Raw genomic sequence first — 15,423 nt, 5'->3', positions numbered from 1 at the left:
AGACTTGAGACTTGAGTGCCAGACTTGAGCCTAAGAGTGAAATTCGTGCAACTTCAGCTTGAGAGTTAAATTTGAATTCAAATTAGGTTCTGGCCTTTGGAGAGAGAGGCTGGACAAGTGAGGCTTAAAATAACATGTTGGAGAGAAGAAAGATGACTGTTAGAAGCTGTCACTATCACATTGGAAGCTCTCCTGCATCTCAGCCATTCAATTCAAATTAATTCAGATCCTCTCATCCCAACCATTCATTTTGAATCCAGATCTATCTCTCTTTGTCTTCTTCCTCTCATTTGTCTAGTGTGTGTGTTGGGTATAAAGAACTCTCATTGTAATCAATTATAATCTAAGCTGAAAGAGGGAAGTTCCCCTTTCTTCTTCACCATTCTCTTTTCTCTTGGTTACTGTCAATCTCTATAATCTCTTGATACTCATACTCTCTTATTCTCAACTTAATTTACTCTTCATCACTTATCTCTCTATTTACTTTGTTCCTCATTGTCTTTTACTCTCATATTAATCATCATCTTTTCTTACATGATAGCATTTCAAGAACAAGATGATTTGTGTGTTTAAGAACTTTATTGAATATAAACTAGAGATAGCTCAAAGAGCTTTATTATGCAGAAAATTAAAGAAAGGAAAAGGCTTTAGCTTTGCCACCAAGAACACAAGAACTTAAACTGATATTTCATTAAGGATAAGAGGGGCTGCCTTTCACGGCAGCAAAGTTACTTTGTCACAACACATTACAATCCTAATTATACTACTAATTCACTTGCAAAGGAACCCTAACACACATGGGTTTATAACATAGAAATGGGCTTGTTGGTATTGTCTTGGGCTTGTCTTGTGTACTCTAATACAAGGCCTATAAGGTATCGTTCCTTCTGCGGTATGTAAGGGATAGGGACGGTTTTGGAGCAGATAAAGACAACCACTTGGTAGAACGCTGGTAAGTTGGTGAGGAAGTGAGTGAATGTGGCTGGGACACCGCTTGCTAGCTCGGTGTAGATTAGACCTATCCCAGGGACTTTGACGATCCCTAGGCTCGGGCCTCGGGTGAGGATTGTATTCATGGGGACTTTGTTGTGTTGGTCGTATAGGTACTTTCTTCGGTTTCCGTAGTGCCAGACATATGTGGTGAAAGTGAAGAGTAGAGAAAGGAGGATAGTGATCCATCCCCCGTGTGGGATCTTGGTCCAAGAAGATGCTACAAAGACGAGTTCGATGGTCCCAAATAGGATGGTGAAGAGAATAGAGAAGACGAGATGACGATTCCAAACAAAGTTTATGATTAGAGGCATCAGCCAGGTCGTCACAAACGCCAGACTCATGCAAGCAAGTCCTGATGAAAACCAGTAAGTCAAAATATCAGTAACTCTAGTTGTGTGTTCTTGTTGATGGAATATATATTCTTTTTTAGTATGGAGGAAGTTTGCGTACCAAAAGCGAAAGCTATGTGTCTAGTGTCTCGGAAACCGATGGTGACGGTGAGTGTGAGGACCATGAGGAGCCAGTTGATCTCGGGAATATAGATTTGGCCTAGGACCCATCTTGGTTTGTGAACAATCTTCACACGAGGGAAGCATCCCAGTGCATAGCATTGTTTGACAATTGAGAACGTTGCAAATATGACGGCTTGGCTAGCAACCATTGCAGCCAGCATTGCCATCATTAGAACCGGCCAGAAAAATGGATCTGGATATCAAGAGGAAGAATCATGACAAGATCATATAACATGTTACACAAGGTCAAAATGAGGCATGTATATTATGCGCAAAGAACCTAACGCGAAAAACTTTGTCTACAAACGTAACAAGTAACACTAAAAGATACATATACTAAGTAAATGCTTACTTGGGATGGAGGAATAGAAGCTAGTCGGTAGAGCAGAAAAGTTCTTTGATAAGAACGCAGCTTGACCCATGTACTGAAGCACCAGACATGGGTAAACAACACAGCAGAATGCAAACTGCATTAAGCCATGAGATTGCAAACATGTTACTGTTTCTTTTATTTTGTCACCAACCACACCAAAACATCTACTAAGTTAACTGGAACAAATAAATGCATTAAGACCCGTACGTCCGTTTCATTATTATAGAATCCAAATCTTGATACTTTCTAAGCTAGTTTCTTTTACACGATGCAAATATTGCTAAAGAACAGTTTATCAATTATGTTGGTGAGTGTAAATGGCCAGATAAGCTTCTCAGCAAACGTACCCTTACAGATTTAGCTGAAAATTGGCCAAGCTCAGCAAAGATAGCTTACGTTCCTGAAGTTCCAAATATTTTCCAAGAGGAAATTAAACAAAGTTTAGAATATTATTTGCATTCACAAATAAATACATTAATAAATAAATAAAATCAACCTGTGATGCATAAAAGAATGCCTCCAAGAGACAACCACCCTTCTTTACCAGTGTCTCTAAAGAACTTATAGATATAGTGTGGAGACAAAGCTTTATATACGCTGGGATTCCATTTAAAAATATTGTACAGACCAACAGTTGCAATTGAAAACAGCCACAAAATCATGATGGGTGCAAATAAGAAGGCGACTTTGTTTGTTCCACGGTGCTGTAAAACAAAAAGTCCAACAAGCAGAGCGCATGCTATCATAACCACGGTACCTGAACAAGCAAAAACAAATAGTAAAAAAATCTGGAAATCAAAGTAGAACTTGCAACATTGCTTACTGTGCTTCAAATTTGTGCTGGCCACAAGTCCATCAATGGAGGAAGAAACTGCAAGAGAAAAGTAAGGTTAGATGATAAACTGTTCATAAAGGTACGAAAAGTAGTATTCCTCTTGGGAGAGATCTTCTCTACAAATGGTAATGACCAGAACTTCGGAACCCAGAACTTCGTAATCATTAAAAAAAAAGGGCTAGACAGAACCGAGAGAGAAGGCTGTTCCTTTTACCCGAAACTGCGGGTGTAAGGACACCAATGGTAATGACCATTGAAGTACCGGCCAAGACTAAGAGAAGCAAAGCTGTTTTGGATCTTTTATTATGTTCTATAAGCCTTTTGAAATCAGAAGAAGGTAAACTCCTGTTTGCATCTCCAGGGCCATAGTATGTAGATATCTCCTCATCAGCAGCTTGCTGATTCAGAAGCAAAGAAAACCTCGTGTGTCTGCACAGCAAAGCATACAACGCAAAAATTCCTCCTGCATGCAACAGAAAATACAACCAAAACTCAACGGTCATGAATCTAAGAACATACAAGAATTTAATTTTTGGAAAACCAATGTATTTTACGTCCTTACCTTCACCATTGTCGTCTGCTCTTAAAACAAAAACCATGTATTTGATAAGTGAGAGGAGAGTTATGGTCCAAAATATTAAAGAAAACGCTCCAAACATCGTATCTTCTGTTTCGTAATGACGCAATCCTCCATAGAAAGCACATTTATACACATAGAGAGGGGAGATACTCAAATCTCCAAATGCTAGCCCAAAACTCTGATATGCTAAGAAGAGAACATGGGTACACCTGTCTCTCCTATCAGCCTGCTTCAAGATTAAAAAAAAAAAAGGCAAGAGTATAACTTTCCTTTTAACAACAAAGCTAGTTAAAAATTTCGATGATTGATATTCAGTTTATAAAGGTACAATCAAATCAACACGTAGTAGTCATTTACGAGATTTCGTAACCATGTTGCGAAGCTAGGGTTTAAAAATGTAATAGATTGAAATACATGCAGCGATAGAACGAAGAGAATCAGAAGAAAATAGTGGTGTACCATGATTTTTGTCGTCGGAGAATTGGATGTTTGCGATGGGAGCTGAATTACAGATAAAGATTTGTCGGAAATAAGTCTGAGTTTGAATTGTAAAGAAAGGTAAATACGATCATCTGGTTATCTATCTTCTTTTCGATATGATCGAGAAGGAAGAACAAATCCGATCCAGTGCTAAAGCTCGCGGGCCTTGCTCCTTTTTCTTCGGTTGAATATTTTGGTACGTGCATGTATGTATTGTTCTTGTGTCTTTTAATTTTTGGTTCTATGGTGGGACCCTGTGCACGAGATACACAATTTTTTTCTCGCTAATAAAATATACTATCTTAATATCTCTATAATATTATTTGATAAGCCACTTCCCTAGGTGTCGTTCACGTTAACTATCATAGTGGTTGATTACTACGATATCTCTAACGAAATAAAAAAGTACATTTAAATATTATTTTTTACTTTTTAAAATTTTAACGAAATAAAAAAGTACATTTAAATATTGTTTTTTACTTTTTAAAATTTTCCAAATAACAATATAAATAAAAAGGAAACATTTATAAAGTTTTAAAAATAATTTAAAAACGAAAAATATATGTATATATAATATGATTTCTTAAAAAAAAAAGTTCACAAAATAGTAATATTCCATTTAAAGGATATCTTTAAGTAACAAAAAATATACTTTTGAAGTAATAAAATACTTTTTTTTATCTACATCTTCTTAGATGAAAAATTATATTTGTATATAATATGATTTCATAAAAACAAAAGTTCACACAAATGATCTTGATATTAGAAAAAGAAATATTTTTATTTTAAAACATAATTTTACACAATACAAATATATATTTTCAAAGTGACTGAATTTTTTTTATATATATATATATATATTTTTTCTTAGATGATTACACAAAATAATTAAGTAACATAAACATATATAGGTTTAATTGACAAAAAATAATTTTTTATTATTTATTGAATTGTTTTTTTATGTTTTTCATATATTTAGTTTACTATAATATCTGACAATTACAAGAAAATAAATAAATTTTATTTTACTTATATAATATAATTTATAAAATACAATCACATTTTTACTGCATATTTTAAGAGGTATTGAAAAAACTAAAAATAAATTTTAGCAATAAACATATTAACAAATGAACATATTAGCAACTAATCCAACTTATATCTAAAATCATAGATGTAACTACAATAAGAATGTATAATTTATTAGCAACTTATCCAACTTATATATAAAATCATAAAATCATAGATGTAACTACAATAAGAATGTATAATTTATTTATTTTGTGTATATAATAATTTTTTTTATATAATAATAATTTATTTATTTTATAAATTTAAATTATATGATGACTTAAAACATATTAAAAAATGATAAATAAAATATTAACTCACTGTTACAATTTAGATCTTTTGTAAAATTTATATATATGCATGAGACTTTAGAATATTATCATTATATTAATTTATGTAATTTGGAATCAGACATTTTAGTTTATTTTTTATTTCATTCTAATCACAATATATCTTAAATTATGCATAATCTTAATAAAATATACTTATGTATTTAAGACAACAACCAACCCAAAATGCAAATAATAAATTTAATCAAAAATTAATACATTTACAAGAAATAAATATTATAGTTGAATTCAAATAAATAGACAGAATCCAATATGTCCAAATGACAACTAAATTGACTGTAAAAACAACAAAACCAATTAGATAAATATTTAATTAAAGTAATATGATATAATTAATATAAATTATGCATACAAATTATAAATTAATTTAAAATTAAAAATAAATATCAATTAATTATTATATTTTATTTATTTTATAAATATTTATGTCCGTGCATGAGCACGAGAAAATCATCTAGTTATTTATTAATTAATCATAAACTTACTTTTTGAAAAATTAAATATTTATAAATTGAAACTAGGTATCAAAAGATATTTTTCATGGTATCTTATAGTTATAGATTATTTTCCTTCTATTTACTATTTTTCCTTTTTTCTATTGTTAAGAACTTTTTAAAATACTCCCAGTAAATAGCTCTTATATTAAGCCTTTTTTAAAGAAAAAATAGCTCATGTGGAATCACTGTAGCCTACTGGTTAATGTTTAAAGGTTTCTACACCATGTATGTGGTTCAAATCCCAGACTATGCAATTTCTTGCAGATTGCACATTATAGGAGGTCCAGGTTTCAATTCCCGGAGCAAGCGATTTATCCAACAATTATGCGACTACACAAGAAAGAGAAAGACTTACAAGGGATTCTCAACATGGTGCAAGTAAATCAAGTCAGGCGTCGATCTTCATATGACGGCTCAGGTGATGCAGTTAGACGTAGATCTTCATATGTCACGTAGTATTGTCGGTTGTCGAATCGTCTATGTAATCTTTCTCATAATAGTGATATCGTAATAAATCAGTGTTAAAAAAATAGCTCTTATATTTTGTTTGGTCTGGTCAAAATCTTTTTTTATTTGGTCTGGGACGGGTCGTTTTATAACATGCTTGTGATGCCATTATAGACAACTTTTTTTGTCTAAATGTTAAAATTTATACCAGCTTTTTAAAAAGGCTTTACAATGTTGTGAAACACAACTTATTACAAGGAAAATAAAAGAGAGAGAAGTTGCATTAACTATAGCGGATAGGAGCCAAAAATACAACTCCAGCAAGGAGGGAGATGAAGAAAACACCAGCAAAAGGGAAATAAGCCGATCACGCATGCCACGATCCACCACTCTGAAAAAACGTCTTGATTCATCCTAACGTCTCTGAAGATGCGTGCATTTCGTTTGCGCCAAAGGTTGTAGATGATGACTTGACAGAGAAGCTTCAGAATAACCACCATACGTTGAGCTTGAGGTCCTTGAAGATTGCGAGACAGATCAACAACTGCGTCCAGTGAAGCCGGAGGCGCCGCCATGTACCTGCCACAAAAACGAAGCCAAACAGCAGCAGCAAACGCACATTCGAAAAATAAATGGCTGTGGGATTCATTTGCTGAAGAGCATAAGACACAACATGGTGGAACAGAGAGTCCCCATGATATCAAGCGGTCTGGTGTCGGTAATCTGCCAAGGAACGTGGTCTAGGAAATGAAAGAACAGCGAGGTATCTCCTCCTTGAACCAAACAACTGAATACCACTGTACCGGAGGGTTAGGAATGCGCAGCCTCTCCCATGACGAGAAAGACGTAGCAAAGCCTCCAGATTGATTTCTCCACAAGTAGACATCACTGCCATTTGCAACTTGAGAAGACTATTTTTTTAAATTGTAAAACTGTTGAGATGGAAACCTGAATTTATCGTTTATATTATATATTGCTGATATAATCGACGACATTTGTATTGTTTACGATTATAAAACTCGGTAAATTATCAAAATCCAACACGACTTTTGTAATAAAAATTATTACAAACAAATTACAATACCATTTGTGAAATACTGGAGGAACAACATCAACTACAAACGTTAATAGCTGAAAGCTTATAAAATGTCACATACTGGCATACATGCAAATCCAAAACATAATTAGTAACATTCATAGAGATTAATGTCCATTTTGAGACGGAAATACTTACTGCCTTGAATGAGGTCGCTCTTGAACGTAGCTATCCCACGAGTCATGAAGAAGTCACCGGTCCCACCAACTATCGATAAGTCTCTGGTCGGCTCCCTTATCGGGTTCGCATCCATTATGGTAAATGTACCTTTGTGTTGCGTTGAGTTGAACACCAGCGTGCAAGCGACCCAAATGTTGAAATTAGACTTCTTGTTGTAGAAAATGAATCCTTGGGCACGAGCCACCGGTTTGGAGAGATAGTTCTGGTCCATTGTTACAGGGTTGTCAAAGATCACAAACTTTCCGAAAAGAAAGTTCCCTAGTCCTAAAGGGTTCAAGATTGTTGCTGATGTGGCATTATCCGTGTTATCACTATCGTAGGCGATGTTATGTTGGTAGAGAACAAAACTCTTGCAAGGTTTTTTCCAGTCAAATGAGACAGTCTCGGAGAGGAGTAGTAAAACCAATACGAAGGACAATATGTGTCTGGAAATTTCATTTGCCATGGGTGGAGAGTTTAGTAGAAATTAGTAGCGTTGATATTGTGAATACGTAGACAGCTTTTAAAACCCTTATTTATATACATACGATTCACGTGTTTTTGTCTCTTTTCTTTAAAATGTAAAAATGGATTTGAGAGAGAAAGTTTGTTTGTTGATGTCCCTTTATATCTTCCCCAGCTAGAATGCCAAAAAATCAGTGGATTTCATTATGATTTTAAGAGATAAGATCATGTTCAAGTATCCTTTGTTTTAATGGAAAAATGTTTTGACGGTTCAACTAACGATATTCATTGTTTTAATGGAAATTGTTGTTTAGCTTACTGTTCTTGCCACAATAAGACAGTCTCAGATTCTGGTACTACTGAGCGATCCCTTCATTGCAGATCGAGTGCCACAAAGATGAGTTCAACACAGTGTCGGCTTAGGTGGCAGGCCCGGGCCCGCCCAAAGTCAAAAAAGTTTTAGTAACATAAGAGCACCTCCATCGGAGGGGGAGTTCTAAAAAAAAACCAATAAAAATAAATAAAAAAAGAAAGAAAACCAAAGAGCCGGTGCCTAAAGAAGGAGTTTTAGAACCACTAAACACCCCATACGTGGCCTCTTCTTATTGGTCGTCTCTCTCTCTCTTCCTCGATCTCGCGCCATTGTTCTCCTTCTCCAAATCCTTCCATGATTGAAACTGAAATCACCTCGATGGTTTCTTCGTGTCTGAGTTTTTGTATTGATTTGAACCTTGTAAATCACATCTCTGCACTTCCTCCATGAATCACACCTCTCGCCTAATCAATCGGATCCCACCTCGGCGTCTTCTTCCACGGCCAGAGAGGAAGGGCATCGTCGAGATGAGAGCAGGAAACCAAGAGCTGAGTTTCAGGAAGAGCAGGCTCGTGTCCTCGCCGCGTCTCTTCGTGGTGTGTATATTCGTTTCCAAATCATCTTTTTTTTTCTCTGTAAAGTTTCAATCTTTAATGTGTTTTGTGAGATTTCGCAGCCGAGGTTAGGTTGGACGGAGGAAGCGATGATTGCAGGCTCTAGATACTTGGTGTGTCTCCTTCCATTGTTGGGTCTTTCGCTGCTATTGTTGAGGTAAATGTCACAATGAACGTGATGTGTTTGTTAAGGTTAAGCAAATCCTGATGTTTGATGTGTTGCTTTTTCCTTTGTTGTAGTGCCTTTAACAACAGATTCGCTAGCAAAGAACTTCAAGTAGCAAGACTGACATCGTGTGGGTTTGTTGAGAAGACTTCTGTAGGATTTATACCTCACACTTCAGAAGGGACATATAGTCCAAAACATTGAACGGTCACTGGATTGAGCTGTAGTGGAAGTCTCTGATGCTTCTTTCTCTCTGTAAAGCTTGTTCATGATGGCGATATCAATCAAAGAAGCAAATAACTTCCTTCTCTTTGGATTCTGCAAGAACAGTTTATGGCAATCAGATAAGGATCTGCATATATATATTCTTTGAATTGGATTGGATACATTGCTATATGTATTGAAGAAAAATAACATAAGTTTAAAGTTTGATATCATCGTTTCATGTTGGGCAGAGAGTATCGTGATACATGAACGTTCTTGGATGACAGAGTCAAAGATGCGTTTGATCTGAAGAAGAGCATACAAGAGGTAAAAACAAAACCTTTGTCGCTATGCTACACATTCTTGTTACTACTACTACAACTTGAAATGGTAACACACATCTTCTGTGGCAGGCCAAGTATATAAAAGGAGCAAATGTTTCAGGGATTGAATCAGTATTCATCACAGGAGGGATTCATGGCAGTGAGCTTGATCTCTCTATATAATTTGTAAGTTTGTTTAAATTTTATGAAATTCAATAATTTGTAAGTTTTGTAAAATTTAAATTTAATAATTCAACTTCTAAAATTAAAAAAAAAAATTAAGAACTCCAAAGGGGTTCTCCCAATGGACCATGATAAATTTAATGATATTACAAGGGGTTCTAAACTTCACAAATTACAAAATTTACAATTAAATTAATCATTAGAAATTGGAGATGGTCTAAGAGCATGATTATCCGGGGTCCTTAGTGAGGTTCTTAGTGCGTGTGCCCCCACAAAACCCTTAAGGATCGGATACAAAAACTACTAATTAAAAACCGATTTTAGTAAGTTTTTTTACACTGTTCACGGGCCCCACGGACTAGTGGCAACCCGCGATTGATTTACTTTTTATTTTTATTTTTTTTTTAGAAAAAAAAACCTAAGAAACCCAAATGGATTTCTTAGGGATAAACATGGCCTAAGCACCGTGATGTAGTGATCAAAGTTTAACGGTTTCTACGTCCAAGTCTGGAGTTCGAATCACAAGCGACACAATTTCTATACCAAGAGGTTTGAGTTTCAATTTGCGGAGAAAGCGAATTATACAGAAAAATTGGAGAAAGTATTTACAAGAAATCTTCAGCATGACGCAAGGAGTACCGTCAGGAATGGATCTCGACGGCTCAGAGTGTGCAGTCAGACGTGAATCCTCATAAGACAGGTAAGACTGTAATATCGTCTATGTAATATTTCACATAATTTGTAATAGCATAATAACCAGACAAAAAAAAATCATAAAGGGCCAGATTTTTTTTTTTTCTGACATCAAGGGCCTAATTTTTTTTTTGGCACTTTCAGTTTCATATTTACACAATAATAAAAATATATTAGTTTAAATTTTTATATTTACAAAATGCACACAAATGAATAAATTTCGGTAAGGTGTTATATAATTTTTTAATAATATTTTGATAAGAAAATGAAAATAAATTAATTATAGGGAAAAAGCCACAAAAAAAAATTATTATAAGAGCCTAATTTTTTTTTTTGCCCAAGCACCCTTTATATTGTTAAGCCGGCCCTCGTTCAATAGTCCCAAATAAGATGATAAAGAGAACAAGGAACAAGATGAGTCGACTATAGAGAAAGTACATGATTATAACCAAATTTGGCGAAGTAGTGGGAGTCACATTTCTGGTGAATAGAATGGTCGATTATGGAGTGATTAACAAAGTTTCAATTTCCCCTCGATGACTTGACATCATGTTGTATAGGGAGGCCAGAAACCGCTATGCAAATGCGTCTTAGGTTCGTCAGAATAATGTGAGTGTAGCTTAGCACAAAATTAAATTCAACTTATGTAATATCCCGGTTTGCGGTAAATTTTGAAAATTTTAAGAATTGCAACTGATCTTGAAGCACTTCTTCTAAAGTTGAAGGAACCATATTGATCTTCTTCACCAAAAGTATACCGGTTGGTGAAGCCATTATGTGGATACTTGTGTCCATATTAATATTTAACACACCAAATTAATATTTAAAATGAATCCAAGAAGTTGGCACGACAAAGAATCACAACGGACCCTCACAAGGGAAAGATTTGACTAAGTCACACAGGGAAATTCATTACGAGGGCAGAAGACATTATGAACAAAGAGGTGATGAGATCCAAAGAAGTAGCAGAGAGGCAAAAACAGAGAAGCGAAGAGACAGAGTGAGTCGAGTTTGTCCGCTAGGCCTAGGTGCTTGTGCATTGGTGAATGAGTCTCCAGGGGTTGAGGTTGGGGATTTTGCTGCAACCGGAGGTAGTGGTGGCTCAGTTACATCATCATCTGTGAAAACCGGGTTTGGAGCTTGGGCTGGAGGTATGGCATTCACAGCTTGTAAGAGAGAACCTGGTTCAACAGGGGCCATGTAAGGTGGTAGAGTTTCTTGTGTTCCCAAACATCGATTCCCTGCAGAACAGAAACAAAGTTAGGCATTGTTGTGAAACCTTTGGTTCTCAATATTTGGGGCCACTTACTTCTGTATCTTGCTGCTGTGAAAGGGAACTCTGTGATGGTTCCATTGATACCAGCTCCAAGGATATATGAGTTTATCTCGACGGTTGGGTCAGAGAAGAAGTCATATGGTTGAGATACAAACTCGTTCTGAAACAGTTCCACATAAACCGGGAGCTTAGACTTCTGCAGCTTCTCCACAACATTGGTTTGCCTAGTGATGAAAGAATCTAATAAAGAAAAGACTGATTCTTTTCCGATGACAACAGCATTAGCACATTTCTTTATGTCTTCGATAGCAGAATCACTACTATCACTAATTTTTTCATCCACTTTGTAGACTGCCTCATACTTGCTCTGCTTCTTGAACTCAACAAGAACCGAGCTGTTCGTTGACTGAATCATGACCTTTGTTTTGGTTGTTCCATTGCTGTAACCAGTTTCCGTGAGAGTATCGAGAACCGCTTTGACCACGTCGAGCCCTTGCTTCTCTCTCAGGTTCACTGCATTCTGAAAGACAAAATAAAATTAAGTGGCTTTGCCATTAGAAGACGTCATAGTCTGATTGTTACAATAATAAATATTAAGATGTAGGGAAACCAGGGTCTGTCTTTGGGAAAAATTTTTTGTAAGAAATTACATAGAAATAAGTCTCTAACTTTATTTTTTTTAATTGAAACTCTTACTAAATTGTTTACAGCCCATAAAATTTTAGGGTCATTCCTTAGAAGAACTCACCTCTACACTGATCAAAACACCTGAGAGCGAAGTTGAATTCCTTGCCAAGTTTAGGAACTCAGAAAGCAAAATTAGCTTTCCTGAATTTTTCTTATTCGGATTCCTGAACATAGCGTATGACCTATAGGGGTTTCCAATCGCAGCTGCACGAAAAAAATGGAAGAAAATAATTTTTTTTTAAACATGGGAGAGTATTTATCTTAACTCTCAAGGTGTATAATTTTGATGTAAAACTGTTAGATGTAACCTTTTAAGTTAAGTAGGAGTCGAAACTTACTAGTCAAGTTCCGGATCTCAGCCCATGTGAGACTAAAAGTGTATATCCCACCATTTGAGCTAATCTCAGGAACAAGTGTTGAACGTTGCGCGAAAGGTGTTTGGGAGAGATCATTGTGCTGTTCGAGAGATCTATTGAACGTGAGCAAAAAGGTACGCCGTCGCTGGACATCTGGACTGAGCAATCGATAACATCAGCACCATCTTTGATGGCTTTATCATATGCCAAGTCTGTACATCCAGGGCAGCCCCCACTCGCTCCATTTTTCGATATAACAAGAAAATCAACTGAAGCATGAACCATTTGATAGAGTCAAGGTAAGGTCTCTTTTCTACAAGTAAGAAAATAACTATATAAAGTAATTACTCTTACTACCTTGTTTTATAGCGTTTTCACCAAGGTGGGAGAAGCAGTCTTGAGGAAAATATAAAAAGAAAATGATTGATTTGAGTATTTCGAGTAATGTTTCAAGGAGATCAAATATATAAACCTCTTGGAAAAATTTCGCTTACCAATGGATGAAGATGCAGTTAAGGGAAAATCTGAGAGCACACCATCAACAGAGAAATTGCCATTGTCCACAAAAGATAGATACTCAGACACCGGATCGGAACTGTAGTCATGAGCAATATCAATATCATTGGCAAAACCTGACACATATACTTGTAATCCTGCCTCGTGAGCATCTTGAACTAAGGATTTAGGAGGAGGAGGAACCAAGTATTGCTTGTCATCAAGTGGCAATATGTAAGACTTTGGGACAAGAATCCCTGAAGCAAACGTCTTGACAAAAGTCAGGTTACTCAAGATAGAACCATAAGTTCGGTCTGTTGTCGGCTCGATGTCTTCTTTTCGAAGAAACTGGAACACGAAAATCGGTCCATTACGCCCCAAACGGCCAGCAATCTTTGTAAAGAAATTCACTTCAGGGGAAGAGATGTAGTTAATGGAAACAATTCTTGAAGCTGATATCAGAAAATTGCTCATGCTTAGATTCTGCTGCTCGTAGAACGCATCATGCTGAACATTTAACCAAAAACTTTCTGGTTTTATCTGCGTCGTTACATATTCAACCGTCAAAATGGGATATCTTCCATCGAATTTTTCTGTTCGAGATAATATTCCTCGGAGCACTTCAAACATGTGAAAGCAAAAGAAAAAGACATTTGTGAGAACTAAAGAGAAAAAAACACAAAATCCTTTTCTTTTTTACAGAAACTGTAACTGAGTCATAAACACTTACAATAAACATTACTGAGATCGCTCAAGGAGAAATCGATGGTGAACCAACCCTGTGTAGAGACTCCATTAACTGGGTAAGATTTTTGGCGATTTGGATAAAAGTATTCAACAGTTGAAGCGTTGTTTAGTTTTAAGTCAGGAAAGCAAATCCCAGCTCCATCTTTAGTTAGCTGAACATCACACCACAGAACAGCACCTGGTACACTTGTCTGCACTGCGAAACCGTAAGCAGCACTACTCGAATCTGGAAACAATCCAGAAAACCCACCACGAGCAATCACAAGAGGAGCACCGCCTGGTAAAAATAAAAAGAGAAAGTAATCACAAGTTATTTAATAGAAGAGAATATCTATGAGTATCCCAACTTCTACTACACATCTACAAAAAGAAAGTCCAAATAGTGTTTTCTCCTAAATTTCCCGGACATTCATGCTTAAAGAAAGAGATCGAAAGTGAGATCACTCTCACCACTGAGTGTTTGCCATGGACTGCTAGATCGAGCATCGGTTTGACCAGCAAACAGCTGAATCAGAACAACACAACAGAGTAAAACTGTTGAAGTTGGCATTGTCGGATTACTTCGCCGGAAGTTAACTTGACAAGCTTATTTCTTCTTGGAGACTTACACCACACAGATAGAAAAACAAAAATAGCTGTCTTTTATGCACAATAATTCCTACGCATAGTGGACTAATACAGACAGACTCAAGACTTGCGACTTATAAAAATATGGCTTTATTAGTTGACTCTATAAGTCGTCTCTTCGTTAACTAAATTATTTTTACCGTTTGGCCGCGAAATTAGGGCAGAGCAAGGTTTTTTTACTCAATTGACTTTTTTTTTTTTTTTGGTTTCCTCGGATTTATGAATACAAAGAAGAAGAGAACTGAATCTCATTGATCATTTACTAGATCAGCTATGATTATCATCTTTTCTCGTCATTTTTGTTTTGTTTTGTTTTTTTTTTTGAAAAATTCTCGTCATTTTTGTTACCCTTTCTAAACCTCTGCTGATATATAATATAAAAGTCAGTTCTTAGGAAAATGTTGAGTGGGATATGAGAGGGACTTGTTGGTAAACCTATACCATATACTACGAAAACAAGGTTAATTTTTAGGGGAATTTACCGAAACTAACCCACGACTTGATTTTAACCCCAAACCTATACCCAAACTTGAATCAAATGCAAAACTAATCTAAAAACTTTATGAAATTACAGCTCAGACTCTTGTGACCAAACAAAAAAACAGAAGCTATTTTTATGAATATAGCCCTAGTAAGTCGTCTGAGATGTTGGAAATCGTCTGGACAACTTCAAAGTAAGTCTTCTGGTGTAGTTGATCTTAAAAATAATTTTTAAATTTTTTAAAAAATATTTTGATAAGCGAAAAATTAAAATAATGTAATTATAAACAGTTTTAAGTGATATAAATTAAAATATAACAAAATTGAATTGTTTTCAACATAGATGAGTGTAGGTAGTGAATCATGGTATTCTTTGGTNNNNTTAGGGTTTGGCAACATAT

The 15,423-nt window shown here is 35.5% G+C and overlaps 1 protein-coding gene, 1 long non-coding RNA gene and 2 pseudogenes across 3 annotated transcripts in view; 1 reads left to right on the top strand and 3 right to left on the bottom strand.

Moving 5' to 3' along the window:
* LOC106316418 overlaps positions 1-1,515 on the top strand; it is a 4,683-nt gene extending 3,168 nt beyond the window's left edge. The window contains exons 2-3 of the long non-coding RNA XR_001264822.1: positions 867-1,358; positions 1,424-1,515. This is a non-coding gene — a long non-coding RNA (uncharacterized LOC106316418). The remainder of the gene's footprint in view (positions 1-866; positions 1,359-1,423) is intronic.
* Positions 672-3,923, bottom strand: LOC106316417 (annotated as a pseudogene).
* Positions 3,924-7,322: 3,399 nt separating this feature from the next.
* On the bottom strand, positions 7,323-7,878 carry LOC106317476 (dirigent protein 12-like). The gene has a single exon (XM_013755288.1). It carries the CDS (start codon positions 7,857-7,859, stop codon positions 7,323-7,325), a length of 537 nt encoding a protein of 178 aa, XP_013610742.1. The 5' UTR covers positions 7,860-7,878.
* Positions 7,879-11,150: 3,272 nt separating this feature from the next.
* LOC106319006 lies at positions 11,151-14,584 on the bottom strand (annotated as a pseudogene). Its single transcript, XR_001265408.1, has 8 exons — positions 14,366-14,584; positions 13,899-14,192; positions 13,168-13,788; positions 13,031-13,069; positions 12,656-12,942; positions 12,379-12,521; positions 11,664-12,150; positions 11,151-11,595 (listed from the first exon to the last, which is right to left on the bottom strand). The product of XR_001265408.1 is annotated as a glycerophosphodiester phosphodiesterase GDPDL3-like (transcript).
* Between the last annotated feature and the right edge of the window lie 839 nt (positions 14,585-15,423).

This window comes from Brassica oleracea, chromosome C9, assembly GCF_000695525.1.
Source record: "Brassica oleracea var. oleracea cultivar TO1000 chromosome C9, BOL, whole genome shotgun sequence".
NCBI classification, from domain to species: domain Eukaryota; kingdom Viridiplantae; phylum Streptophyta; class Magnoliopsida; order Brassicales; family Brassicaceae; genus Brassica; species Brassica oleracea.
Note: the sequence above shows the minus strand (reverse complement) of the source record. Positions and strands in the feature narration are given on the sequence as shown.

Coding starts and splice junctions, on each gene's coding strand:
- LOC106317476 (XM_013755288.1), bottom strand. CDS start 7,859: ATGGCAAATGAAATTTCCAGACACATATTGTCCTTCGTATTGGTTTTA.